Source organism: Microcebus murinus, chromosome 22, assembly GCF_040939455.1.
Source record: "Microcebus murinus isolate Inina chromosome 22, M.murinus_Inina_mat1.0, whole genome shotgun sequence".
Classification (NCBI taxonomy): Eukaryota; Metazoa; Chordata; class Mammalia; order Primates; family Cheirogaleidae; genus Microcebus; species Microcebus murinus.
The window spans coordinates 1,939,236-1,966,844 of record NC_134125.1 but is presented as its reverse complement, the minus strand read 5'-3'; the positions used below and the strand labels follow the sequence as shown (position 1 = coordinate 1,966,844).

General features: G+C 45.6%; 1 protein-coding gene across 1 annotated transcript in view; it reads right to left on the bottom strand.

Moving 5' to 3' along the window:
• TMEM132D (transmembrane protein 132D) overlaps nucleotides 1-27,609 on the bottom strand; it is a 528,577-nt gene that overhangs the window by 360,578 nt on the left and 140,390 nt on the right. The window contains exon 5 of the mRNA XM_075996848.1: nucleotides 14,928-15,816. Within this exon, the coding sequence (XP_075852963.1) occupies nucleotides 14,928-15,816 (889 nt within the window). The remainder of the gene's footprint in view (nucleotides 1-14,927; nucleotides 15,817-27,609) is intronic.

Below are 27,609 nucleotides of genomic sequence, written 5' to 3'. Positions count from 1 at the left end.
CCATGAAAAAAAATGTGCCCTGATAAACTAAAGTGGGTATGTTTAGGAAGAAATAAACATGGCCAGCACCCCAGCCAGAGAAGGTTTTTCTCAGCACTCTTAGAACTCAACACACTTCTGAGTCAATTAAAAGAACATAGAACGTTGTTACCTACCATAACTAATACAAGGAGAAAAACATGATTTAGGTAACCCAAGTTAACCAGAGCCTGTACACCTGAGAAGAGGCAAAAAGAGAGAGCAACTAGATGCGGATGACCTGTTCCAACATGTTATGATCATAAATCCAACATGTTATGATCATATGATCCAACATTGTTAGATCATAAAAGATGGGATTAAATTCATCCATTTTAAGTGTATGTTGAACTTTCACATTTTAAAGACTCACGCAATCATGTAATCTATAGACATGCATATGTGTATATATATGTATGTACGCATATATAACTATCTCCGTGTACAGTTCTGAGTTTTGAGACGTGTTTAAGATTCGTGTAAACATCACTGCAGAACACAGAAAGTTTAATCATCCCCCAAAACACTTCTGTGCTTTTGCCTTGTAGCAGAAACATCTCTCCGTCCTAATCACCAGCAACCATGGATCAAGTTCTCTATCGCTAAATTTTAACTTTTCCAGAATGTCAGACACATGCAAGGGTACAAACATGTGGCCTTTTGTGACTGGCTTCTTTCGTTCAGCAGGTTGCCTTTAAAACTGACTTTTAAAAAGGTGTTAGTGAATAATGACGCAAAACCAGCGTAAATCGATAACCGTTGCATCTGGGTGCTGTTGCACATGGATCCGTTGTTCACATTCTCTCGACTTCCATACATGTCTGAAAATCCTGGTGATAAAAAGTTTTCAGGCCGGGCGCAATGGCTCACGCCTGTAATCCTAGCACTCTGGGAGGCCAAGGCGGGCGGATTGCTCGAGGTCAGGAGTTCGAAACGCGCCTGAGCAAGACCGAGACCCCATCTCTACTATAAATAGAAAGAAATTAATTGGCAAACTAATATATATAGAGAAAAAATTAGCCAGGCATGGTGGCGCATGTCTGTAGTCCCAGCTACTTGGGAGGCTGAGGCAGGAGGATCACTTGAGCCCAGGAGTTGGAGGTTGCTGTGAGCTAGGCTGATGCCACAGCACTCACTCTAGCCTGGGCAACAAAGCAAGACTGTCTCAAAAAAAAAAAGTTCTCAAGTTTTGAGAAAAATAATCTCAGTTTGACATCAGCCACGTGCAAAGCAGAATAAATTTCTGTGTGAAAGAAAACTAAAGAAACCAGAGACTTAAGGACCAAGAAAAGCCATCCCTCATTCTCCTGGTGCCCAAGCAAAGAGTCGGAGCAGCCTGGCCAGGCTGGTGCTGGAATTACGGTTATGTTCTTGCAAGACACAGGGTGTGGACAGTCGAGATTCCGGGCCGATAGCTTCTGAGTCTGCACTCCAAGGGTCTGACTTCACCCAGTGTCTAACAGAGCCAATCTGCAATGCCCCACTTCTCTGGCAAACACCAGCATCAAATTCCACTCCTCACCAATCTCAGCGTCCCTTACGTGTCTGATTCAAAGGCTCAGTAGAACAGAAATAGGGCCAGTTAATTCCATAAAACAGATCTTATCTAACATCAGGGGAACCTATGGCAAAATATGGGTTTTGCCCTTTTTGCTAGGGGACAGGCCTGTAAGGAGGACAGACCTAATTCTAGGCACGAGCGCAGCCATCCTATGGGCTCAGAGCGCGGAGAAAACTCCCGCTGTCTGCAGGTGACATGAGAAGACTTAACTAGGTGCCTCCCGGCATCTCTCCATTTGTACCTGTCTGGAACGCGAGCACCCCTGGGTTTTCCTTGCTGTAATACAGTCAAGAGTTGGAAAAGCAGAATTAAAATAAATCTTCCTCAAACCAGTGAAAAAGGGCATCAGGTGCTAATTTTGGAGGCATCAGAGACTTGGAACAGGCTCAGCAAAGGCACGTTTTCTGAGCATCAGGCTAGAAACCCAGACAGTCTGCATAGCTGTCCCTTCTGGCAAAGAAAATGGATAAATTCGCCTTAAAAATGTGGCTTTTCATGCACTTAGGTTTTACTTATATGGAAAATGTCAAACTTTCATTTCCTTCTGAGAATGTGTATTTAAGTCTCACCAGGAGTGATCTTGTTTCCAGGCATCTTTTCCCAGCAAATCATGTCCGTAATTGCAAAGTTATCCTCTTATTTGTCTAGTTCTTGGTTTAAAAAAAAAAAATATTTCAAGCCTAAACCCTAACTTCTCCATTTGTTTTCTGTTTTAACCCAAAGCCATAATTGGTTTGGGAGGCTTTCCCTTGTAGAATCTGTACCGCAGTTCGTTATACTAGAGCTGTCATTGCTGTTCTATGCAGGCTGCTTTTGTCCTGTACACATTTTGGTCCCTAAATAAACAGTTTCCTCCGCTTTTTCTTTCATCTCAGTACCATCTAGGAAGTGGGTAACATGATTGTCTTCAGAGAAAAATGAGTTTTCCCACCAGTAAGGCATGAGAAACGCCTAGAAAACACTGAGCTGATGATAGAAGAATTTAAATCACAACAAGTAAAAGCAGCAGCAAGGGACACAAAGCATGCTGAAAACTACTGCACAGGTTACAGCGGGAATCAGGAATTCCACTGACATTCACCCTATGACAAGCAGGAAAAGTTCCCTTAGGGCAATGATCTCAGCTGGTCTGGCCCCTGGGGGGACAGTGACTGTCTCTGCCTCTGGTACAACAGGGAGCTAATAACGAAAGAACATATCTCCTCAACATCCTCAGGGTCAAATCGGGGAACAGAACCCAGACCAGATAGCTAAGCAGTGGCGCTTTAATATTGGGAAGTGGTTATAGAGATGCTGAAATTGCCAAAAGGACAACTAGAGGACGGTGATGCAGCCCAGATACTAATCAACACAGGAAGTCCCTATTCCTGAGCTACAAGGACAAAACACAGAGGTGGTGCGATGAGAAGCCATGGATAAGGTTCTCCCTGTGGCAACTGCAGCCATGGCAGGTGCTGCCTGGAAGGGGCTGGACCCTACCAGGGTAGAGGAACCATCTGGCGTGACCAAGGCCCAGGGAGTGAGAGAGAAGAGAACTTCTCTTCTGACTTCTCCCCTTTCCTGCCAGGGGCTCCCACTGGCTAAACCCCCATCAGAAACCAGAGCTGGGTGATGCAGGAATCCAGAACATGCAGGTTGCGGAGGCTTGCCCACTGAGAAGCACAGCCCAGCAGGGTACGGGTTAGGAATAGATCTAACAGCAAACAGACCACAAGCTACTGCACCTACTCTCCCCCGCCATTTTGCAAGAGGGGCTTTATTAGGGACATTTTGCATGACTCCTGTTTACTCATTACTCCACAGTTACCTGTTGCTGCTTAACGAGATACCACAAAACCCAGTGGCTTAAAATGACACTGCTTTATTCTATGTCATGAATTTGTGTACCAGGAGTATGAGCAGGGCTCAGCTGGGAGATTCATCTGCTCCACGTGGAATTAGACTTGCTGATGTTGGGTTGTCAACTTGGTCTGGAGGATCCAAGAGCCTCCCCCATGTGTCTGGTGGCTTGACAGGAGAGACTGAGAGACTGAGCTCACCTGGTCCCTTTCTCCCTTTCTCCACGCAGCCTCAGAGCCTCTCATGTGGCCTCTGAGAACAACAGCTGGATTTCTCACACACTGTCTCGGAGATCCAACACCATGTGTTCCTGGAGATGCTGGTGGAAGGTCACAGCTTATGATCTGGACGTAGAAGTCCCAGATCATCTTACCTCTGCTATGTTCTGCTGGCTAAGCGATCCACAAAGCCAGATGCAAGTTCAAGAGTGGGGGATTAGATGCCACATCTCAGGGTAAGAGTGTGGAGGACCACCCAGCCATCTCCACACCTCAGTACTCTCTCACCTCACCTTGCACCAGCCTTCCAGGGAGAGGGGAATCCGCAGCCGTGGTCAGATGCACTGAGCCGATTTGGGGTGACATGTGTCTCACTCTTTAGCGGAAGACCTCCCCCACAACAGGCTTTGTTTGTTGATGCTGGGGTTTTTTCCTTTTAAAAAAACTCAATTTACTTCTCATAACTTCAGATTCGAGGGTAGCTCTGCCACCTCCCACTGGAATACGCTAAGTCAGGTACTTCCCTGTGTTACCAAAGAAAATGCCTCCTGGGCAGCTTTGTACATGTTCCTTTTCAAAATTTATTCCTTGAAGCTTAAAGTAAGAGGTAACCTGCCACTTGTGCCGACATCAGCCCTCTTTCCCAATGAATTGTTGCTGCTTAGTTAGAAATAACCTTAAGTGGCGTGTCTTTGTGTCTCAGCTAGTCCCTGGCATGTTTCTGGGTTGACAGGATTGATCCCACATTGAATGTTAACCATGGATGACAGAGTGTGCTCAAAGTTCACCTTGCTCTTGGTTGGCCCCTGGAACACCTGGGTGAAGTAACAGCCCAGCATCAGAGACTCAGCAAGCTTTGACGTCCTTCGAGGTGTCTGGTCGGCAGACACGTCAAGACAGGTGCTCACAGCGTGGACTCCGGGCTCCATGCTCTTCCTCGTAAACCCTCTGTGGTCTCCCACAGGTAAATGCTGGCCTTTGTGTTGGAAAATGCCATTCCTCGCAGTAATTCATAGTGTGTAAAGTGCCCGGAAAGGCCACTGCAATTCACGCAATGCCCTTCAGAGCTCTTTAACTTGCAGGGACAGTTAAGACTTACAGACTTTGGTAATGGCGGACGCAACATCCCCGGGTCTCCTCTGCAAAGTGCCGACTCAAATCGGCACCTCGTCCTCCGATTTGAACTCCAAGTGCCTGTCCTCACGGCATCCACCACTCAGTGCAGGGCTGTGCTGGTGCGATTCACTCCCTGTACTTCCCCAGCGCCAAGGTTAATGCTCTACAAATGCATGTTAAGTGAGGGAAATATTTTAGTTCATTCACTCTCCTTGGTGCTTTAAAAAAAAAATGGAATTTTGGTGCATCCGTGCCTGTCTGCACCTCACATTCGTGAAGATGAATTTTCCAACACGTGTGCTCTGGTGCTGTGGGTTAGAGAGGGTAGGTTTTCAAGGCCTTAGATTAGATTCTGTTGTAAGCTGGAAGCCTCGGGCCAACTGTTTAACCTCTTTGTATTGCAGTTTCTCCTTCTGAAAAATGCAGGCAATAAGAGCACCCACAACCTGGACCTGTTCTGAGCATCAAATGTGTTTAAAATTAAGTACTTAGAAGAGTGCATGGCACACAGAGATATTTGTAAGTGTTGGCCATCATTACTGCTGTATTCAGCAACCACACAAAATTCTCAAACCTAGCGCGTTGCTCCCGTGTTCCCAGGAGGAACCAGAAGTGGTGCACAGAGAATTAGACATGAGCGTTTCATGGAGAAGAACGTGATGGACACGGAGATGTTCCTTCAATGGCCTTGGTGGACACCTAGACGATGTTCAAGACCCACCCTCATCCCCACCCACTGCTGTCCTCGACATCATAGAATCCTCCTCCACCCCAGCCTCTTAATCTCCCCCAAGTAGCAGCAATGCCGGGGGGTGGGAGAGGGGAAGGAAAACTCTGAAATGACCCAGATTGCATTTTCTCACCCAAATCTGCAGACTGGGATTCCCAGCAGCTGTGGCAGCATGCACTTGGATGCAGAGGTGGCTCAGAAGCAACCAAAGGTCTTTGGCCCTCCTGTTGCTTCCAGTCCGGCTGAGAAACAGACCGTCCAGTGCACCTGCAGTGCAGGCCACTACAATGCACGACCCATGCCCAGATAAAGGGTGCCACACGGTGAGAGAGCGTGAAGTCAGCGATTGGAAGTGGCATAGCCAAAGATGATCACAAACAACTCTAGTTGCGAAACAACCTAGTCTGTGTGCACATCCCTAAAATAACAGTAACCGTGACATTGAAACAAAAAAGGCTGACATGCTAAAAAAAAAATCCTTTTTATGGAAGCAGCTGGATCAAAGATAACAGTGGCAGATACTACTTGGGTGTTTTAGCCTCACATCCTGCCCAGGCCACATCCTGAGGAGCCTCTTGTAGCCATGACAGAGAGAGGAAGGCCACCATGCTCACATCCACCCATGTCGGATAACCCCTTTAGGACTCTGCTTCCCAGAAGTTCCCATTAACAGCCCATCCCTACTCCCGGGAGAATGACAGGACGGTGGATGAGATGCACATATAGAAATATGCTTGTTTGTTTTCTCCTCCTGGCTGTTTTTCAGTCATCTGGGTATGGGAATCTCACTGCGCCAGCCTCCTCTAAGTTTCCTCGGAGGTTCTATGCTTTGAGCCACTAGGAGCAACTTCCTCCTTTTTCAAACGTGTTTATCTCAAATTCCTCGCAGGGAGCAACCCGAATCCTGTCTGCGTCCCTGCCCAGAGTCCCAGGGGCTCCCTGGTGGTACCCACTTCACTGGAGGGCCCATCTTCTTCTGAGCCTGCTGCAGAAGCTCACGCAGCACGAGAAAAGTGGGGCCCTGGAGACTCTCAGGCAACACAGCACCAAGTGCGGGGAGGAGGAGTGTGGAGTGAAACGTGCATAGGTTCGAATTCCAGGTCTGCTTTTTGGAGAGCAGATTTGTGTCCATTTCCTTCTCCCCACTATGGAGATAACAATCCCTCAAGGAGGCTGTAGTAGATGTTTGCCATGTTTTGGGGACTCAGCGTCTATTCCCCCTTCCTGAAGGCATGCTGAATTCTCCAGGGAGAGGTATCCATTGCCCTCCCCACTGGGGCTGGTCTTGGTGGATGCCGAACGCAGGGTCCACGTCCCACACTGGTTTACCCTGAAGGAGGCGGGTGTTTTCCTTTCCTTTCTCTGGCACAATCAGGGAGTGGAAATGTGAGTTAGGTTCACCCAAATGATACTCCTCCCAGTGCTTTGCAGTGTTACATAAAATTGGACCTGGCTAAGTGGACACATAGGAACTACATTAATTGGGTATTGGGTGGGTGGGAGGGGGGAGGGGGGCGGGTATATACATTCATACATGAGTGAGATGTGCACCGTCTGGGGGATGGTCATGCTTGAAGCTCAGACTTGTGGGGGGAGGGAGGGAAGGGCATTATCTGAAACCTTAAAATTTGTACCCACATATGATGCTGAAATAAAAAAAAAATGGACCTGAATTAGTTAAAAGTGTATATTAAAAATTTTTAGAGAAACGATATTTTAATATCACTGATCCACTGAGAATATAAAATGGAATCATATAAAATATTAGAACCAAAAAGGGTAGGAAAAAGTGGTGGTGGGGGGGGTGATGGGAAAGAACAAATGCAGTTAATAGAAACCACCTGTACCCCTAAATCTATGGAAATAAAAGATTCTTAGCTTAGCTTTTTATGTGACATTGACCTCTCTTAGTAGTCTGGTGAAGCTCCTTCTCAGAGGAGTGTTTTAAATCAAAGAAAACACACTCAGAATTACACAGGAAACCAATTATACTGAAAAAAAAAACATGGTCGATATTAATCCAACTATGTAAGAATTATTTAAATGCAAACGGACTAAGTACACCAATTAAAAGAGAGGGACCGTCAAAGTGGATAAAAAAATAAGATTTAACTATATAATGTTTACCAAAAGCCCACTTCAGCTATAAAGACTCTTACAGATTAAAAGGAGATGGGAAAAGATAAAACACGCCAACAATAATCAAAAGAGAGCTTCAGTATTTGCATTAAGCAGCTTTTAGAACAAGGAAAAGTATCAGGAGTGAAAAGAGGCCTTATATAATGACAGATGGGTTAATTGTCCAAGAAGCTATAACAATTCTAAATGTTCATGCACCCAACACACGCAAACTCTATGAAATAACAACTGATATATATATATATAAACAAATCCTCTATTATAGCTGAAAACTTCACTTCTGTGAGTAATTGATAGATCCAGCAGGCAGAAAATCGGTGAGGATACAGATGACCTGACCAGCACCATCTATCAACTTGATCTAATTGGCAGTTACGGAATAGTCCACTCAACAGAACTGGAATACATTTTCTTCAAGGTCACACTAGATGGCCACCAAAAACAATTATATTCTAGGCCATACAGCCTTAAATTTTAAAAAAGTATAAACCACACAAAGTATATTTTTCTCAGGGCACAATAGTAATCAGACCTAGAAATCAATGCTAGACAGATGATAAATCTAAAGCATGAATGAAAATAACACAATACACGTCTAAATAACACATGAATCAAAGAAGAGAAATTTTAAAGTATTTTAAATTAAAATGAAAATAGAACTTATTCAAGATGTCTGGGATTCAAGTAAAGCAATGCTTAGAGAAATATTTATAGCATTAAAAGCATATATTAGAAAAAAATCTAAAAATCAATATCCTAATCTACAATTAGCCTTAGAAAACTAGAAAGAGCAAATTATACCTACACCTTAAGCAGAAGAAAGGAAATGCAAATAAAAGAAGAAATCAATGAAATTGGAAACAAAATTCAGCAAAACCAAATGCTGATTCTTTGAAAAGGTCAATGAAATTGGTAAAATGCTAGCTAGATCAACAAGGAAAGAAAAGAAAAATTACAAATAACAAAAATGAAAGAGGAGTCATCACTACCGATCCCATGGAAATTAAAAAGTTTTTTTTTTCCACACTGAGATATATTGCACAGCCTGGTGAACAGAGTAAATAACGTATCATACATTTAAAATTCCTAAGAGAATACATTTCAAATGTTCTCACCATAAAAAAATAAGTATTTGAAGTGACAGATATGTTAGCTTCATTTAGTAATTCCACATTGTCTTCATAAATCATGACATCACTTTGTACCCCATAAATATGCATTATCTGTCAATTTGTGATTACAAAATAAAAACCCAAACAGAGTTAAGATATCAATATGATGGACAAGTCTATGGCCACGAATTTTGTAACTTAGATGAAATGCACCAACTGTTTGAAATACAAAGCCTAACAAAACTCACACAGCAAGTAACCTGAATAAGTAACCTATTAGGTAAATTGAATCATAGCCTCCCAAAAGTTGAATCACCCGACCCAGACTGATTCACTGGTAGAAACTTCCAAACATTTAAGGAAGAAATAGCATTTATACACACTTTCTTCCAAAAAATATAAGGAAAAATTTCTAACCATAATTCCAAAATCATATAAAGACATTACAGGAAAAAGCAAAAGTACAGACTAATATTTCTCATTAACATAAGCATGAAACTCCTGAACAAAGTACTAGCAAACCGAACCCAAAAGTATATAAAAAGGATTACACACCACACACACGTGGAGCTTATCCCAGGTATACAGACCAATTTAACGTTCAAAGATTTATTAAGTGGTCAGGTGTGGTGGCCCACACCTGTAATCCTGGCGCTTTGCGAGGCTGAGGCAGGTGCATCCCATGAAGTGAGGAGTTGGAGACCAGCCTGGGCAATATAGAGAGACTCTCCTCTCTCCACAAAAAATTTGAAAAATTAGTCAGGCATGGTGGAGAACACCCGTAGTCCCAGCTACCTAAGATGATGAGGCAGGAGGATCACTTGTGCCTAGGAGTTCGAAGCTTTGTTGAGTTATAATCATGCCACTGCACTCCAGCCTGGACAGAGGGAGACCCTGTCTCTAAATAAACACACCAAAAATGTATCCAGTACTTCACCACATTAACAGGGTAAAAGAGAAAAATTGTATGAGCATATCAACTGGCACAGAAGAAAAAAAAAAAACTTGACAAAATCTAACAGCAAGCTTTGATTTAAAATATAAATAAAACCCCTAATCAAACTCACAGGATGAATAATTTCCTCAACTTGATAAGGAGTATAAACAAAAGCCTATAGAGGTAACATCACACTTAACGGTGAGGAACTAGATGCTTTCTCCCCAAAGATCAGGAACAAGGCAAGAGAACTTCTCACCGCTTCTGTTCTAAATCGCACTAGAGCCAAGTGAAAGAGCTCTCCACAGCCAAAAGTGAGAAAGTCTGAGAAACACAATAAATAAAATACCGGATTATAACCCAAAGTATAAAATAAATATCCAGGTGCCCTCACTGAAATAAATGCATTAAATAAATGAGGGAAAAAACAAACCAATGTCACCTGCAGAATAACGAGAACTGAAGGAGATGTATCTCCCCCTCCTCAAAGAGACGGAGTATCCTTCCCCTCCCATTCCAAAGAATGGGGGGGTAGGTGGGGCGAGGACAGGGGAAATTAACTTGACAGCGAACCAGCCTGACAAACGTGACCTCAGCCAGGAGCGCAAGGACAACATCCACAGGGATGCCACGTGGGCTACACATGTAGCCTCACTGTGTCACGAAAATGGCACTTCACACCTCTGCGGTTTTCCTCCCCAGAACCCATTACCCCCCTCCCCCGGTCTAATTGTGAGCACAGACAAGTCCTAGCTGAAGGAACCTCTGAGAGACAGCTGACCGTCGGATCTCAAGACTGATAAGGTCACAAAAAAAAAAAAAAAAGAGGAAGTCTAATAAATGGCAACAAAAGGAAGACTTTAGGGAACATGACAGCTAAACGTGATGCCACATCCTAAGCAGGGTCCCAGAACAGCAACGAGGGCGGTTAGGGAAAAAGCCAGGGGAAATCGAACAGAGCGTGGCCATCAGCTCATAGCGGCTCGGCATCGGGTGACAATGACAAATGCACCACGCTGATGTAAGATATCCATGAAAGGGGACAACTGGCAGTGGGGCACATGGGAACACTCTGCACTGACGTTATGATTTTTCTGTAAGTCTGAGTCTACTCTGAAATAGACAGCCTGTCCACCCCTCAACTCCTTTCTCCAAGTAACTCCACCAGTCCCCACGAGGTGACAAAGGTGGGATTTGGAGAGACCAGCATCCGCCCTCTTTGTAACAGAGCCCAGTTCTCCGAGGGAGGGAGCTGCCCCGTCCCATGAGCTGTGTCCTTATAGGAACTCGTCCCTCTTCGTGGAAGCCATTCGGGTCCCTCAGCCAGCCAGTAAATATGTGAGCCAGTGGCAGCGTCTTGGGGATTGTCATGTCTTGTATGAGTGTAACAAGAAAAGGGGAAAATTGTCTAAGGAATTTGCTTGGTGGGTGGGTGGGAGGGGGCTGTCAAGGGTGTCCACACCCACTGTCCAGCCTCCGCCAGACCCTGCACTGCCCAGCCCGCCTCCCTGTCTCTGACCCACAATACCCATCCAATAATACTTTTATTCATTATTTTCTTAAATTAGCCAGAATGGGATTTATGGGCTGCAACACAGAATACTGTTGGACACCCCAGGGCACATTTTAACCTGAACTAGAAAGAAAAGAGATCCTATATTCAGGGCCAAGGTAGGTTCAAAGGTTACTCCAATTCAAGTGAATTAAGCTCAGGGTCAGTCTCAAACCACCACATTATTTCCTAACGAGCTTAAAACCTTCAGCAAAGCCGGCTTCCCAAATCACCAACAGATATCCTTAACATGTTACCCATCCCAGACTCACCCTTGCCACCCATCAAACATTCTTATTTTACTTTCTCAGTCTCTCCCTAGTAAATTTGATCTTAGCGGGAGTGTCTCCTCGGTGATACTGTCTCCCCCGGGCCGGTCTTAAACCTGATCCTAGAGCAAGGCTCACGGCACTTACATTCTTGAGCATTTGAAACTGCAAATGCTGATCAAAGTATGTGTATGTGTTAATAACCAACAGATTGTTCATTCATTCAACACATTTGAGAACATCCCTGGCTTTAAGAAAAGCCCTCACTTCTTCTAAGTTTTGTTCCACCGTTCTACGCCTTCCACCTGATTTCTGCAGGCTGAGAGGGAACCTAACTGATGCCGTGTAGCGTAAACATTTGGCGGGAGCCTCTCGTTCTCATCTGAGGACCAGAACTCCTTTGAACTTGACTCCCGGTGGAGGGGAAGAGACCCTGCGGAGTAGCAGGTGAGGATGTGAACGCAAGAGCCAAGTTCTTATCATCCTCCAGAACCTCGATCCAGTAACACCTGTGGACCCCCCCCCCTCTCAGGGAGGGACAAGGGACAGAAGAATGTGTGAGAGAAGCACACGGGAGGAAGGGTTCAAATGCTGTGGGGAGCTTCCGTCGTTCACTTGAAGGCAACTCTTTCTGAAATGAAAAGGAATCCTTAGATGTCTAAGGGAGGGGAAACGTTTTGCTTTTCTTTGCAGATGTCGGCTTTGGGAGACACCGGCAGCAGGGTAGAATGGAATTTGTAAGATGACCAACAGCCCCACCTGGGTTTTCTTGTTCTCAACACACACACACACACACACACACACACACACACACACACACACACATGCACATGCATGCATGTGCAAACCCCCTCCTGTGCCTTAGCACGACACCACCCTGTATTGCAGGCACAGATAACCGGGGAGGTGTACAGTGGTGGTTGGCCACCATCAACAAAGAATTCAAACCACAGCTGCTGCCTCAGTCCAGGAGTTGCAAATTCCGGTGGGCTGGGGTTAGCCCCCGAGGTAGCGATGGTTTCCTCCTGGCACCAGACCTATGAAAGATGAGCCCCCCTCTGGACCGTGCTATAGCACCTTCAACACAGAGTCCAGAAACACAAGTCTCAATCCAGACAGGAGCACCCAAGGATATTTGTCTGGATCCTTCTGGGTTATTTATAGCAGATGGCCGAATAGAACAGACACACACTAATTCTAAATATTTGGAAGCTGAATTAAATTAGTGTCAAATTGGCTACATTTAAAAAGATATAACAGTTTTATTATTTTCTAATTATGGGAATTCAAACAAAAGGCCAGTAATATTGCCAGGTTCTAGTTTACCTCCAGTTTTTTTTCATAAATGGAGGAGACTCATTCGTAATTAGAGCATTTTGAGCATGCAGCAAGCACATTATTAATGCAAGCCCTTAAAGAAACAGTATAGCATTTTACCAAGTGAAACACAGTCGTGAAATATTTATTTCACTGTCATCTGGAAAACTGTCTTTTAAACAAATTTTAACTGATGGACTCTGAACAAATCTACAAATATATTTTCCAATCTTTGATGAGTGGAGCCACCAAATGTAGCTCCTTCAAATGCATTTGCTTCTGAATTTGCAAAGGTTTGGAGCCTTATGCTGTGTAGCCCAGCAAAGTGAATTTCTCTTGGTCTTGTTACAGATTGCTAAAGATAAAAACCACCCTTGAGACCCGGATGGACAGGTTTAGTGCACAATAAATAGTCATAATCACAGGATAACAAAGCTCTTTGTGAAATTCAATACTACACACACAACTGCTTCCAAAAAAAAAAAAAAAAAAATTAGAATGTGGATCTCATCTCCTGACAGGCAAAGCTCTAGAGGATTTTGGTTTTAAACCCCAGGTCCGGGAAATCAACCATCAGTAATTGGCAAACACAAAGAAGGGCTGACAGTGGGAGACGGTCTAAGAACAAAGCTCCCCTCACTCCAAACCTTTAGTTTCTATGACCAAAATATTTCTCTACCTAAGCAGCCATCTCCCCAAAGAACGTTCTACAAGACCATTGGACCTGGAAAAGCCACACACAAAGCTAGCAGCCCACACAGAAGACCTGTGACCAGCTGCATTTAGATCTGATTTCCAGAGAGGAGCAGAAGGGACAGCCCCACAGATGTGTTTACTCGCCCTAAATCCCTGGGGCTAATCCCCGTAAGCATGTCCGTCCAAGCCAAAGGCTTTTACCCTCCACAGCTTAGGCAAGCTCCAGCATTAGATTAACGTTGTCCATTAGTCTCCACTCCTTTAGTTAAAATGGAAAAGGCATTTCTCACACTGGGGCATAATCATCACAACGAACATGTGCAAAGTAGAATCAAAACAACGTTTTCTTAAACTCACCCATCCTTCAAAAGTAACAAAAAGGCAAGAAAAACGCACACAAGAAGAAACAGCAGCTAGGAATCCCACATTAAGGGCTACGAGAGAACTGCTCACTATCGGACAAACTTCAAAAACTCAGATATAAAATACATCTTAGATACAGTTGCACTCCTATTTTCAGAAGTTATACAACACAAGTTCTATTATGTTGCACCTTCAGGTCAAGTTGTTGCGTTCCGTAGCAATGTTAGGACGTAGTTAGTCACTCGGTAACACTCAGACTAACTAGCTGTTATGAGCAAACTTGCCTGTGTTTAAAACAAAACAGTACTAAAACTCCATAATGAGAACACGATCAAGCCAAGGCAAGTAGCTCCTCTCTCCCGCACTGCATTCCAAAAAGAAAGCGGGCCCATATTTATTCTAAAGCATGCAGTAGTTATTTTAAATGTCTTGTCTTTGCTATGTTCTTATATAAGAAATCCAACAAATTCTACTGTATATGCTTCACACGTTATGCTCATTTATTTTCTTGAGCACCAAGTTCTATTTCCAGGGAGAAACAAAACGATAACTCCGAGAGCTCGCTACCATATTATACTTAGAACGCGCATACTTGGAATCGCTTTGGAGCTGGCAGAACCACGCTCTCTATCCATCCTCTCTGACAACTGTTGCGAACCCGTTTTGCGGTTGCATTTCAGCTGTGAGGCACGGAGCCCTCCAATTCGGAAACAAAGTCCTGGTGGGTAAAACTTTAGCACTCTGAAAACTTGCCGGTCCTACCCCGCCCCCTGAGCCAAGGCAGAAGGGGTAACGTCAGCAAACCTCCCCAGCCCCCCAGCAGCTCTGCCACGGCCTGGGAAAATCTACTGATGAGAGCATTTTCACAACCGATTTGCCAGCCCAAAAAGATCAAGCTGGTCTCCCTGCATTTTATGGAGCGAAGGAATAGTCCGGTGAAAGATTTGCAGGCCAGCTCTACCTGGCAAAGAGCACACAGCTCTTTCCACCAGACCGTGGGCTGCTCGAAAGCACCCCTGCCCTTGGGGCTGGTGCAGACAGACCTTCCCGGCCGACCTACCTCAAGGTGAAGCGGTCTTCCGTGGAGTTTTTGGAGACGGAAACGGGAAAAGTCAGCACGTCCCCGCGCCTCACGGCCTTTGGCGCGTAATGGATGGCCACGTTGCTGTCCAGACGCAGCTCGTGCAGGGGAGGCTGGCCGAGGGTCTGGTACAGAAAGACACTCCCGATCCTGTGCAGAGGGGGCCCGGCCTCGTCGATGTCGTTGTGGCCTGCCCGGATGCCACCGCCTCTCCTCACGTCTTCCCCGGCACAGTCCCCTCTCTGGTCCCCCGGCTGCACGTTGTAGTAGAGCTCCACGGGGCTGCCCTCCTGCTGGTCCACGAACTTCTTCCTCCCGGCGACCACCGTGGGGGGACTGAACCAGCCGGGCGGCAGCTCCAGCTCCGCCACGCACAGCCCCAGCTCCCCCTGCAGCCGGCAGCTGCCCCTCACCTCTCTGGTCTCCCGGAAGGCGAAGACCCTCAGGCAGGGCAGCCTCTCCCCGGCGCTGTGGTCATCCCAGTCTCTGCCCACGATGTAGAACAGAGCCTGCACCTTGGGCCGGCTCAGGTAGATCTTGTCCCGCAGGATGTAGGCCTTCAGTTTCCAGTTGAGGGAGAACTTGCTGGTAAGTCCGAAGGGGTTGGAAGGCAGCATCAGGTCCTGGGGCACCACCTGCTCGATGGAGAAAGGCCCGTAGCTGGCGTTCAGCACGGGCAGCCGCTTGGATTTGTAGATCAGGAAGGACTCCACGCGGGACTGCAGGCTGGAGTTCCTCATGATGTCCTGGTTGGCCTCCTTCAGGAAGAAGGACACGTCCGCGTTGTTGATGTGGTAGGTCACCGGGAGGTAGGTGGGCAGCAGGGAGAACCTCTGGATGCTGTCGAGGATCCCGCGGCTCTCGGACACTGAGGGAAGGAAGCGCAGTTCGGGCGTTAGTACCTCTGGGGCCGGCCGCCAACATCCCGGACGCCTGCCTGCCCCCCTTGTGACAGATCACCCCGTCTTCGTGCCACCTCTGCAATTCTCTGCCCCAAATCTCTTATTCAGATCAACCCACTTGACAATACATACCTTTGTCCTAGGAGAAAGGGATGCCACTGACATCAGCAGAAAACCAGTATCGTGTGCAATAGAAAGAAGTTGTGCGTGCAAAAAATATATAATGTTTTAAAATCTCAACTACTGGCCGGGCGTGGTGGCTCACGCCTGTAATCCCAGCACTCTGGGAGGCAGAGGCAGGCGGATTGCTCAAGATCAGGAGTTTGAAACCAGTCTGAGCAAGGGCGAGACCCCATCTCTACCATAAATAGAGAGAAATTAATTGGCCAACTAATATATATAGAAAAAATGAGCCGGGCATGGTGGCGCATGCCTGTAGTCCCAGCTACTAGGGAGGCTGAGGCAGGAGGATCACTTGAGCCCAGGAGTTGGAGGTTGCTGTGAGCTAGGCTGACACCACGGCACTCACTCTAGCCTGGGCAACAAAGTGAGACTCTGTCTCAAAAATATAAATAAATAAATGAAATAAAATAAAATAAAATCTCTACTGATAATGGTGCCTTTGAGGGGTTCTGGCTAAGACTCGCTCTCGCTTTGTTAAAAGCAGAGATTAGCAAGTGTTAGAAAGTGCTGAGAACGTGCTGGTATCACCCATCACCCAGAGAGGTACCTGCCCATTGACTCGACCACGCCAGTCTGCAAACAGGCGCAACTTCCTGAGCACGGGGTTTGATTGCAGCCCATGTGCCGATTTTTCACACTCCACCCCTACATACACACAGACTCCACCACCTAAGCACGCAGCGTGCAAGGGGAAACGGTTAAGGACTCAGGGCCAAGATAAAGTCAGATGGGCACTCACAAACTCACGTGGACGTTGCGAGTTATAACTGCGGTTACGCCGAGAGGTGCAGGGAAAAGACTTTGGAAGGGCATGTTGGGAAGAGCCCTCCTGAAACAGACAACGACACGACCACAAAATGCCAGGGCCAAGCAAAATGCCAGGTATGAAGCACCTGGCTCTCCAAGTCACTTGTGCAAACTGGACCCTAGAACCCAAGAACCGAGGGCAGCAGCACCCACTTCCGTCACATCCCCCTGCATCTTCCGAAACTGCCCTGTCACCGAGGAGCAAAAACACATTTTTGGTTTTCCCTTCCTGAACACACCCCTCCCTCAGGGGGAAAGCATCCAAAGCATTATTTTTACAGGTCGCTGTAAGAAACACACAGACAGAGCGGTTACATAACCCGAAGCACCAATGTAAGGAGTTTCATAGAGATGGAAATCATCGGTTCTGGGAACGCTGGCTTTCTCGGCAAAGCTCCGCCGGCTGCACTGAAGCCCTTCTCACGCCAGTAGCCGCGTAATTATCTTTGCTTATTCTGGCACCCATCGTGGCACCTGTTTCAAAGGCCCCCGCGGACGCGCTTTCTGAAGCATCACGCGCCCACCCGAGTCCGGACCCCTCGCAGCAGCAGCTGTCTGTGAGCAGCAGCAAGGAGCTCGGAGACGGGGTCCTGCCCCTGGCTTTGCGAGCAGCCAGCAAGTCCCCGACCCCCCCCCTTGCTTCCCGTGGGCTCCGCAGAAGCCCCAGTCGGTCCCGCCGAGACACCGCAGGGTGCCGACCTGCTTCCAACGTCACTCCGACACCACCACATACATTCAACTAGAGTCTACATGACATCACAGCCCCGGGGGAAGCAACAATGGCATCACCCAACTCGGGCCAGCCGAAGAAGCTCCAGTCTAACCACTGAGGCTCTGATGGTGCCGAACCACTCGGAACTGCTTACGATAGGCGAGCGGTCTGCACCGACCCCCAGGGCCATTTCATACGGTTCAAACCCAGTAAAAGGATGGATTTTTTTTAAAAAAAAAAAAAACAAAATATTATAAGACCTAACAAGAGACTCCTTTTCCTTAAAAAGACTATGCTTTACGTTTCTGGAGATGGCGCCTGGTCTGTGTATCTTCTACGAACTTGCATTTTCAAAGGTGAGTTTTACAGCGAAGGAAAAGAACAGGCAGTGAGGTTTTCTCCCCCCCTCCCCCATGTTCTGGGTTGAAGCTTTAAGGTGTTTTGTCCCTTTCTCTGGGTGTCCTTCCCTCCCCATTTGGCCCGGCCCTGTTCCTGTCCCACCACCAGCTGCACCATGAAAGTCATTTTTCTGGAACACTTTCCTCGACTGCATGACTGTGGGTCACGTTCCCCACCTGTGTTTCTCCTTAGCACCCGCACCTCTCTGCCACAGTGCTCCACGCTGTGCTCAAGGTCCCTGTAGGCACCAGCGGGTCACACGCCAGTGAGCAGAGGGGACCTGCTGGGCTTTTTCTCCACTGTGTTGTTCACAAGTCTCCAGTAGTGTCCCTGGCAGATAGCAGGGACTCAAATATCTGATAAACAAGTGATTGAATGAATCAATGAATGGATTGTGCTTTTTCTATGTTACAAAGAGGAGATTAGTTTTTAGTTTTTACATTAGGGTTTCATTTGCTGTCTTCTGTCCTCATGGCCATCAGAACCTCAATCCTGTCATCCCATTAAGAGCTCCACATCACCTCACCAACACGGGACAGGCGCAGACAGGAGCCTCTCTGCACAGCGAGATTCCCAAAAGAACTACACGGAATCACACAGCGCCCCCCATTGTTAAAAACACACCTTGGCGGTCCTCGGAACAGCTACCTTGGCACAAGCTTGCCGTTCATTCTAGAAACTGCCAAAGCCAGATAACCAAATTGCAGGTGGTTAAACATTAATGCTACACACCAGGGCTCCGTGAACCTCTCTGTTGGACATCTGACCCCCTAACCACTGGCGGACATGAAACTTAATTGTGCAACTAATTACACATTCCAAGGGCAGCGGTGTGGGGTCCCCTGACTTTACTCAGGGAAGCCATAAGGACATCAGGGGTCAGGGTGCACATCACTGGAAGGGTAAGTGACTCCCTCGCTGTATTCCACAAACGGCCTAATAGTCTTTTTGCCTGGTAGCTGACCCGCATGTTTATTGCTCAAAAATGCTCCACGTTCACCTAAAGCTACAGTTTCTTCCTTTCTAATAAACTAAAAATAATAATAATAATGCCAATTATATTCCACAATGCACAGAATGAACGAAGTAAAACTCATTATCCTGCAATCCCCACAGGGGCGGCTCTCGTAACCAGAGGACACCATTTCTATTCCACATAAAAATGAGCCAAGTGCCAAACAACAAGGAAGCCATGCACAGTAAATCTCACTTAATAATCCTTCAAGAAGAAAAAAAAAAAAATTCACATTTGGGAGCCACAGCTGTAAACACTTGTTTCAAGGAAACTGACATGTTCACATCTTTAAGCAACTCAGTCATCTTAGAGAGATTGTATAGTAATGTTAGCATTTTTGAAAAGATGATTTTTCCCTAAATAATTAAAAAACATGAGGGTGATGGCAATTTGAGCACAGGACTCTACTTTTTTTCCCCCAAGTGGACCTCAAGAGCAATAAGTAAGAGTATATATGGTAATAAGTGAAAAATCTGCCTCCCTGCTATAAACTACATACAACCTGCGTGCTCCGGACCTCGAGAATTCCTGGAAAGTCACAGGGGACTCAGACACCCCATGCACAAAACATGGCCTGGGTCGGGCCACCAGACACAACACAAGAACCCACTTATTTTTTGTAATTTGGGTTTTGTTTTAATTTCAGCATATTATGGGGGCAAACAGACGTATTCCATGGGGCACGTTTATAATAAACAAAAAAAATAGATGTTAAAAATGTGTGTCGTCTTCTTTCTGAAACTCAAATGTAACTGGGCATCTCGTATTTTTATTTGCATGTCTGGCACCTCTCAGCACGGTGTCACAGAAAGAAAATAGTTGTCCCCCTGGGGGAACCACACTGATATTTGCAAGAGCAAAAGCCATGGCCCGCAGGGACGCTCCCTCACCTGGGGGTATTCCCAGTGCTGGCGGCCAACAAGCTTTGCAGGAGCGAGCTTGGCCGCAGCACACAGAAGCCCTGACAGAAGCTTCCTGCTGGTGCTTTTCCTCCCTGACAGGGGCAGGGATTGTGGGGAGGAAAGGGAGCACACAAGGTCTGACACAGCCACACCGGGGCCATCCCTGGAATGAGCCCGGGTCCAACCTACAATCACTTGCAGGAAACCAGTGCCCAGGTAGCAGCTTCACCAACCTCACAGGAGGCACCTGGCACACTGGGTCTCCCCTGATGCAAATGTCAGCAGCCCCCGTACCTCACCCCCACCCAACACCCGGCAGGTGCATCCTCGCACACCTGGTGCATTAGTGGTCCCAGGGTCATGTGCAATTCCAATGCAAGAAAGACCACCTATCATTTAAGGATATTTAAATAAATTAATTAAAAAAAAAAACAGAAGGAGAATAGGACCTATCAATAAAAGCCGCAGAAGAAAAATATTCAGGAAGACATTCAAGAGGTAGAGGAACAACACACCTTGGAAGAGTGTCTGCCACAGAACATGAAAAGACATTTCATGCAGAAGAACGTTTGAGCGCACAGGCATCAAGAAAAGGTGCATACATAACGAGTGATATGCGCACCATCTGAGGGATGGTCATGCTGGAGACTCAGACTTGTGGGGGGAGGGGGGAAGGGCATTTATTGAAACCTTAAAATCTGTACCCCCATAATATGCCGAAATAAAAAAAAAAAAAGAAAAGCAGACCCTTTGTTGTTTTATAATGAAATGACTGAGGAATTTAAGATGGGTTCACAGACGTAATAACACAGATCTGAAAATGCAGAACATTCAATTTATCGTACAAGAAGGGGAACTTTCGAAGCTTTCTCTGCAGCTAAACGGAAAATGCAAAGAAATGAAAATGATCAGTAAGAGGCTGTGACCATGTGAGAGGCACGTAAGACGTTCAATACAGGATGACAGGGCTCTTAATGAGGATGCCAAGCAAGTGCAACAGAAACATCTTAAAAGGCAAAAAGGAAAAGAAAACATCACTAAGTAGGTGTGCGTATATACATTAGATATTATGCAATGCTACACATATTTTAAAATATATCACATATAGTTCACTGGATTCCAGAGAAAACATCACCTTTAGATATTTACTAGAGACATATTAATGTCAAGGGTAAAAAATAATTCCATAAATTTTATTTAAAAACTAAAGAAAAAAATGAAAGAAATCAGGCTGGCTTCGGTCCTGTCCACTGTGCAAAATTGGATGTTAAAAAAAAAAAAACAAAGAAATAATTTACAGGCATGAGGAAAGATGTTCTAACTGAACATTTATCTGCCCTGGATTTTTTCCTGGTAATTGTGTGGGCAACAGAAAGATACAAATGTATACACCCTATCTGCTCTTCTTGAAAAATCACGTATTTTTTCAGGCATATTCAGGTTTACCACAAGGCGAATCACAGTGCAATATTCAAGAATAGGAAGGTCATGTTAAAAGAGGACCAGCTGAGCTCTGAAAACATTTAAGCATGGAATTCAAATAAAGAGTTTTAAATGCAGACAAAACCTAACAAAATCCAAACATTATAATCCAAACACTATAGTGATTTAAAAAAAAAAATTTTTTTTTTTGAGACAGAGTCTCGCTTTGTTGCCCAGGCTAGAGTGAGTGCCGTGGCGTCAGCCTAGCTCACAGCAACCTCAAACTCCTGGGCTCAAGCCATCCTGCTGCCTCAGCCTCCCAAGTAGCTGGGACTACAGGCATGCGCCACCATGCTCGGCTGATTTTTTCTATATATATTAGTTGGCCAATTAATTACTTTCTATTTTTAGTAGAGACGGGGTCTCGCTCTTGCTCAGGTTGGTTTCGAACTCCTGACCTCGAGCACTCCACCCACCTCGGCCTCCCAGAGAATTTAAAATTTATAAATTTAGTTTAAAATGCCAATAGAAATAGGGAAAAAGAGTAAAAGTGTACTAAGTTTGTATCTTTATAGATGTCATATGTGCCTTTATTTTTATCTAGGATAACCAAAGATATGCTCAACTATACTTTTTTTGTAAGCTTAAAATTAGGATTTTATACTAATAGATTAGAGAGAAGTCAGGAGAGAAAAGAGAAACAGTTTACTGAGTAACACATTGAATATGCAAATAAGAAAAACAGAAAACAAAATATGATAATAAGAAAACAAATTTATAAGTTATGATACTATATATAAGTGGGTTAAACTCTCCTCGTAAAAGACAAAGACTCTCAGTCTGGCTCAAAAGTTAAAAGAAAAAAACTAGTTAAAACTGTAAATTATCTCCAAGAGACCTCCTAAAATAGAGAAATTTTAAGAATTAAAAAAAAATGGGCATAAATATCCCATAGAAAAGGAAAACTGGTGTCCCAACTTTAATATATGACAACAAAGTTAAATTCAAGGGGAAAAATAATTAACTGGGTTAAAGGTCTTAATTTTCAATGAAAGATGCGATTCAAGTATATAGTCAAATGTTTTATGTAAAAATATACAGCCCCCAAATTAATGTAACAAAATGTCTTAAAATTCCAAGTATTAAAAGGTGCACAAGGATGATAGACAGAGCCAGAGTCGAACACAGCACCCTCATGAAGACGCAAGTGTGAGCAGCGCTCGAGCATGGGGGATCATCTGTTACGAGGCTTGGAGACTGTGAGATTATCTTAAAAGATACATTTCTGTCTTCACCCATTCATGGTGCCATTCATGATGCAAATATCCGGGCCAGACGCTGTCCTAGGTGCTGGGGGGATGGGATTCCACAAGGCAAGCCTCGTCTGTGACTCCATAAGGCTGGTAATATTCTAGGGAGGGGGCCAGACTGAGACACAAGGAAACGTGTGGAATATAACCGCAGACAGCGGGGTAAGGAGCGTGGAGAAAAAGGAGACAGGGTTTGAGGACGGGAAGCAATGTAGCCAATCAATGAAGTGCTCAATCAAGACAGGGAGAGGGCATGAGGGAGGTGTATGTTCCCATATACACGAATCCTATTTAGCCCATGAATCTTTACGTCTTACTAGCTACTGTGTTTCCCCAAAAATAAGTCCTACCAATAAAATAAGCCCCAGCAGGATTTCTAAGCATTTGCACAATAGAAGCCCTACCCCAAAAATAAGTCCTAGTGATGGGCGGGCCATGCAGCGCATCTGCACAATCCGTGCGTGTCGTCGCAGAGCAGGAAAGAACACGCACAGCCCTTCTCATCCACCCGGTGAGAGCTCTGTGGCTCAACAGGAGAGATCAGGGCCGACGGTTCTAAAGGAAATAGAGTCGCAAGAAATTCAGGATGGAATTTGGGGTTTGGAGAGTTACGATGATGTTCCAGAAGATGATGACTTCACTCTATTTGAATAAATGTAGATGGCTGTGCCGTACTTAAAAAAAAAAAACACACCCCCTGAAAATACGCCCTAGGGTGTCTTCTTGAGGAAAAATAAATATAAGACCCTGTGTCTTATTTTCGGGGGAAACATGCTAAATACAAAACCCTGGAAATTCGAGTGGAAATTGAGATACCTCTGGTCAGGGACTTTCAACCTCAGCAGGACGGAAGGGGGTGGCCGGCTGCACGGGGCTGCGCCGTGCGTTGTCGGATACACACCAGCATCCCTGACCTCTGCACACTGGAAGCCGGTAGACGCCCAGCCCAGGGTCACCCCACAGATGCCTCCAGACCACGCCCAGTGCCCCTCCCCGGTGGAGGTGCCGGATAAACACAGGGCACTCATTCGGATGTGAATGTCACAATAAGAGAATAGTCTGCCGTGTAAGTATGTCCCCCACACGGCACAGGACAACCGTTTTTACCTGAAGGTGACATTTTACTCGACATCACGCAGTTGTGTTCGCTACATCCTGCAACCCCACCTGGGGAACAGGATCACTCCGGTTTGAGAGCCGGTGCCTCAGTGTTATGGTTTAGGAGACGGTACATGCGTAGGTGAGGCGTCATGGATAATACATGGAAAGGACACGGCAAATGTTCTGACCATGCAGATTAAGACAGGGAACGACTGTGACATAACTTTCCGGAGAGAGTGAGTGTGGAAGTCCCACTTCCAATGAGACGTGGAGACCAGGAGTTGTCACTACCGGACTCTCAAAAATAGAGGCAAGGTCGCACCAAGCTCACAGTGATATATGTATTTTTTCCTTCCAAAATGGACCAAGAGTTTTTTAAATGAGTAACAGCAACACTCGCCAAGCACAGAGCTCTGTAGTCGGGAGCATATTTCTAGGAGGGAGATCATTTGACAATGTCTAAAAGAGGCTTGAAATTTCCCATCTCTCTGCCCCATTCATATCTAGGAATCAATTCTGAAAAAAATACAGAAATGTTCAGAAACGTCTATAAGAATAGTTAATGCTGTGTTAGCTACAAAGTTGAAAAATCAGCTACCAACTATAAATCTGATAGAAAGTACATGTAACTGCTTATTAGAACAGCCAAGGAACTCTGTCTCTTGGCAGAAAGTGAGCTCCAATTTTGTCTTGTGAGACTATGAGAAACGTTGTTCAGCTTCCTCTTAAACCACTGCTTTCTCCCAGCTTCAGAATTTCTCTGCCTTGCACCAAGCCAGTGTAAACAAACGTCCCCAGAGAAAAACATCTCACAACCCTCAGTCTGCCCAGCAGGCTCCTTCCTCCCGACATCTCCACTTCTTAAATGCTGTCTCTCTCCAAAGCTCTCTAATACCATAAAGCAGATTTTTCATTGTGTTGTTCAGCTTTTCTACTTGTTCTCAGTAGGAAGTTTGGCCTGGTGGCCTGAAGCAGATATCACATAATTTATTACTGATTGAAAAAAAAAAAATAAGGATGTTTAGCTTATAACACAAAAATGCATCATATCGTATTTCATAGAATCTAAGATACCATTAATTTTAATATGAACCATTATGTTATGTACCACTGAGAGGCTGAACTGACAAAACCTTTTATCACTTGGAATTTTTTATTTATTCTTATTGAAAATTTATTTTGAAAGCATTTACGTATAGAAGTGATGAAAATACGAACATTTATGACCATGCCTAGCCACGTGAACTAAATCAGAATTTCAGGACAAAAGAAATGTTGAGAGACTGTGGACTGTAAGACACATTCTGACTTCAGAGGTACCATACGGAAAAGCCTCAGAACCAATGAAATACAGGAAATCCACAGAAACGAAGGCTGGGGAAAGTCCACCAAATATAATAATTGTATCTCCCTCATGGGATTCAGGTGTTCATTTTCTTCCTGAGATCTTCTTCCCCCTCTAAATGTTCTAATTATCTCTAATGATCATTTATTGTTTTTAATTAGAATAATGTATCATACAAAATAATCTCTTGCCCATCCCAAATATCTAACTGCATTCCGAAGTGTCTTTCTTGGGGATCCCCCATCTAAAAGTTGAATTCAGACAGAGCTGGAGGGAGAGGAATGGGTGTCAGACAGCATTCAGCTCTGGTTCCCTCTGCCATTTGCAGTCCCCTCCCTGCACCATCTTCTCTGCCACCCTCCTCACCGTCTCCGCCTCCCAATGTCTGCAGGTGCACGAGCTCGGTCCCCACAGTGCCTCTCGTACCTGCGCACACTCCCCCGGTAACCTCATCTGCAGTCTCGGCTTCAAACTGCATCTGTAGATGGGACCTCCTCCTTGAACTCCACGTACCCCACTTCCATACCAACACCTGCCTTGGAGATCCAATAAGCACCCAACACTCGACCCGTAACTCTTTATTGGCCACCTAAGTATCATTGTATCAGTCCCCCTAAAACCCCTGCCCCACAGCTGTCTGCCTCCTCCATCACTGCAGCATCAATGGCAAAGCCTTGGTCTTGTGGGACCCCTTCTCTGCTTTCACACGCCTCTTGCACAGTCCACAGCATGGGCTCCCGCCCTGCCTCAGACACAGGTGTGGACTCTGAACCGGCCTCTGCATCCCAGCCCCACTCTGCCAAGGCTCCACGCAGAAAGCATCGGTCTGCTCAGATGGGTGGTTGTCTAAAACGGGACTATGCAGAGAATGCAAGGCAGAGAGAAAGCAGCAGCCTGAGCTGGCGACAGTTGTGAGTACAAGCAGCTCTGTCCCAGGCGTGCCAGGGCCAGGGCGGAGCAGGTGCCGGGCAGCCACTGCAGGTGGACAGGCCAGCGCCCGGCCCAGCTGCCGTCTTCAGCACAGAAGCGCCGTCTCTGCCAACCCGTGCCCTGCCCCTAGCTTTGGGTCACCCGCCACTGTCTTCCATCAGCCAAAGGGAAGCCAGAGAGAGCAAAGGGGACTGGTTGATGCAGTCCACAAACATTTAGCATTTCAGGACGGAGAATGCGGAGGAAAAGGGTGAAGAGTTGGTCTACAGGGGAGAAGAGTGAGTAGAGAGTACAACCACCTTGAACCCAACAGCCAACGTCACCTGCCTGGACCACCACAGCAGCCTCCTAATTGTCTCTTTGCTCCATCCTTGGGTCCTGATAGTTATTATATTATATAGAATTACTACAGTATACAATTATACTGTAATTGCTAAAAGTCCACTGCAACACAGCCTCAGGCAGGTCCTTAGGGAGTGTTCCAGAAGGCAGCATCATTACCATAGCAGATGACAGCTCCATGCCCGTTATCACCCCTGAAGACCTTCCAAGTGGGACAACATGTGGAGGTGGAAGGCAGTGGCATCGGTGATCCTGACCCGTGTAGGACTAGGCAGATGTGTGTGTTGGTGTCTTAGTTTTATAACCAAAAAAAAGTTTAAAAGGAAAGAAATTTAAAAATAGGATACCTCTCATAAAATAAGGCTATAAAGAAAATATTTTGGTGCAGATGTCTGATGTGTTTATGTTTTAAGTATTACAAAAGAGCCCAAAAGTTACCAGAGTTAAAATGGTTCTTCTGCATAGAACAGCTCGTAAACATGGATACACAACTGCACACGTATACAAATCCATCTGTAGAAGAATAAACAATAAATAGAGGTCCCTCTTATCTCATGTTTTTGTGAGGGTTTTTTTTGAATAAAAATTTCAAGAGTGCCTTAAATAATGTGTGCAGAAGAGCTTTGTATGTTTTGGGAAGAAAAATCAAAGATAAACCCAATGCAATGGTTATTTTATTTTATTTTATTATTTTTGCGCTATAACTAGCCAGGCAGTCAGATAATCTGATAGGCAAGTTTGGCCTCATCATCACCAAGCATGTTTCACCTGAGCTTTTGCACACGAATCCCACACCTGTGCTGATGAGCCCGTCTGGTACCTGCAGGTGAGAGAGAGGCTGTTCCAGTTCTTCCACCTCATCTAATCTCAACACAACAGGCCCCCCCCCCCCCCCCCGCCCAGAGCAGCCCCCAACCATGGACATGGCCCGGTGTAGCCCTTCCTCGTGGCTGCCATGTGCCATTTTAGTTTCCTGACATCTGAAACTGTCTTTTCCATTTGTTTCCTTGATTAAAATCTGCAGACCCCTCTTCTTTTAGTGGGTTGTTGGAGGCAGAGGTCCAAGTTGCCTTGCTCAGAGCTGTGATTTCAGGCTTAGCAGATTCACTTCAGCTAAGTAGAAAAACACATTTCTTGAATGCAAAAAAATCTCCAAGGATTTAAATGTAACAAAACTAGAGACACACTTTGATTGCACACCACAATAAGAAACAGTTCATCTTTCAGGAGCTCCCCCTTCTATAAAGTTCTGAATCCATATGAGCAACAGATGCAGGAAAACCCGAGTTGT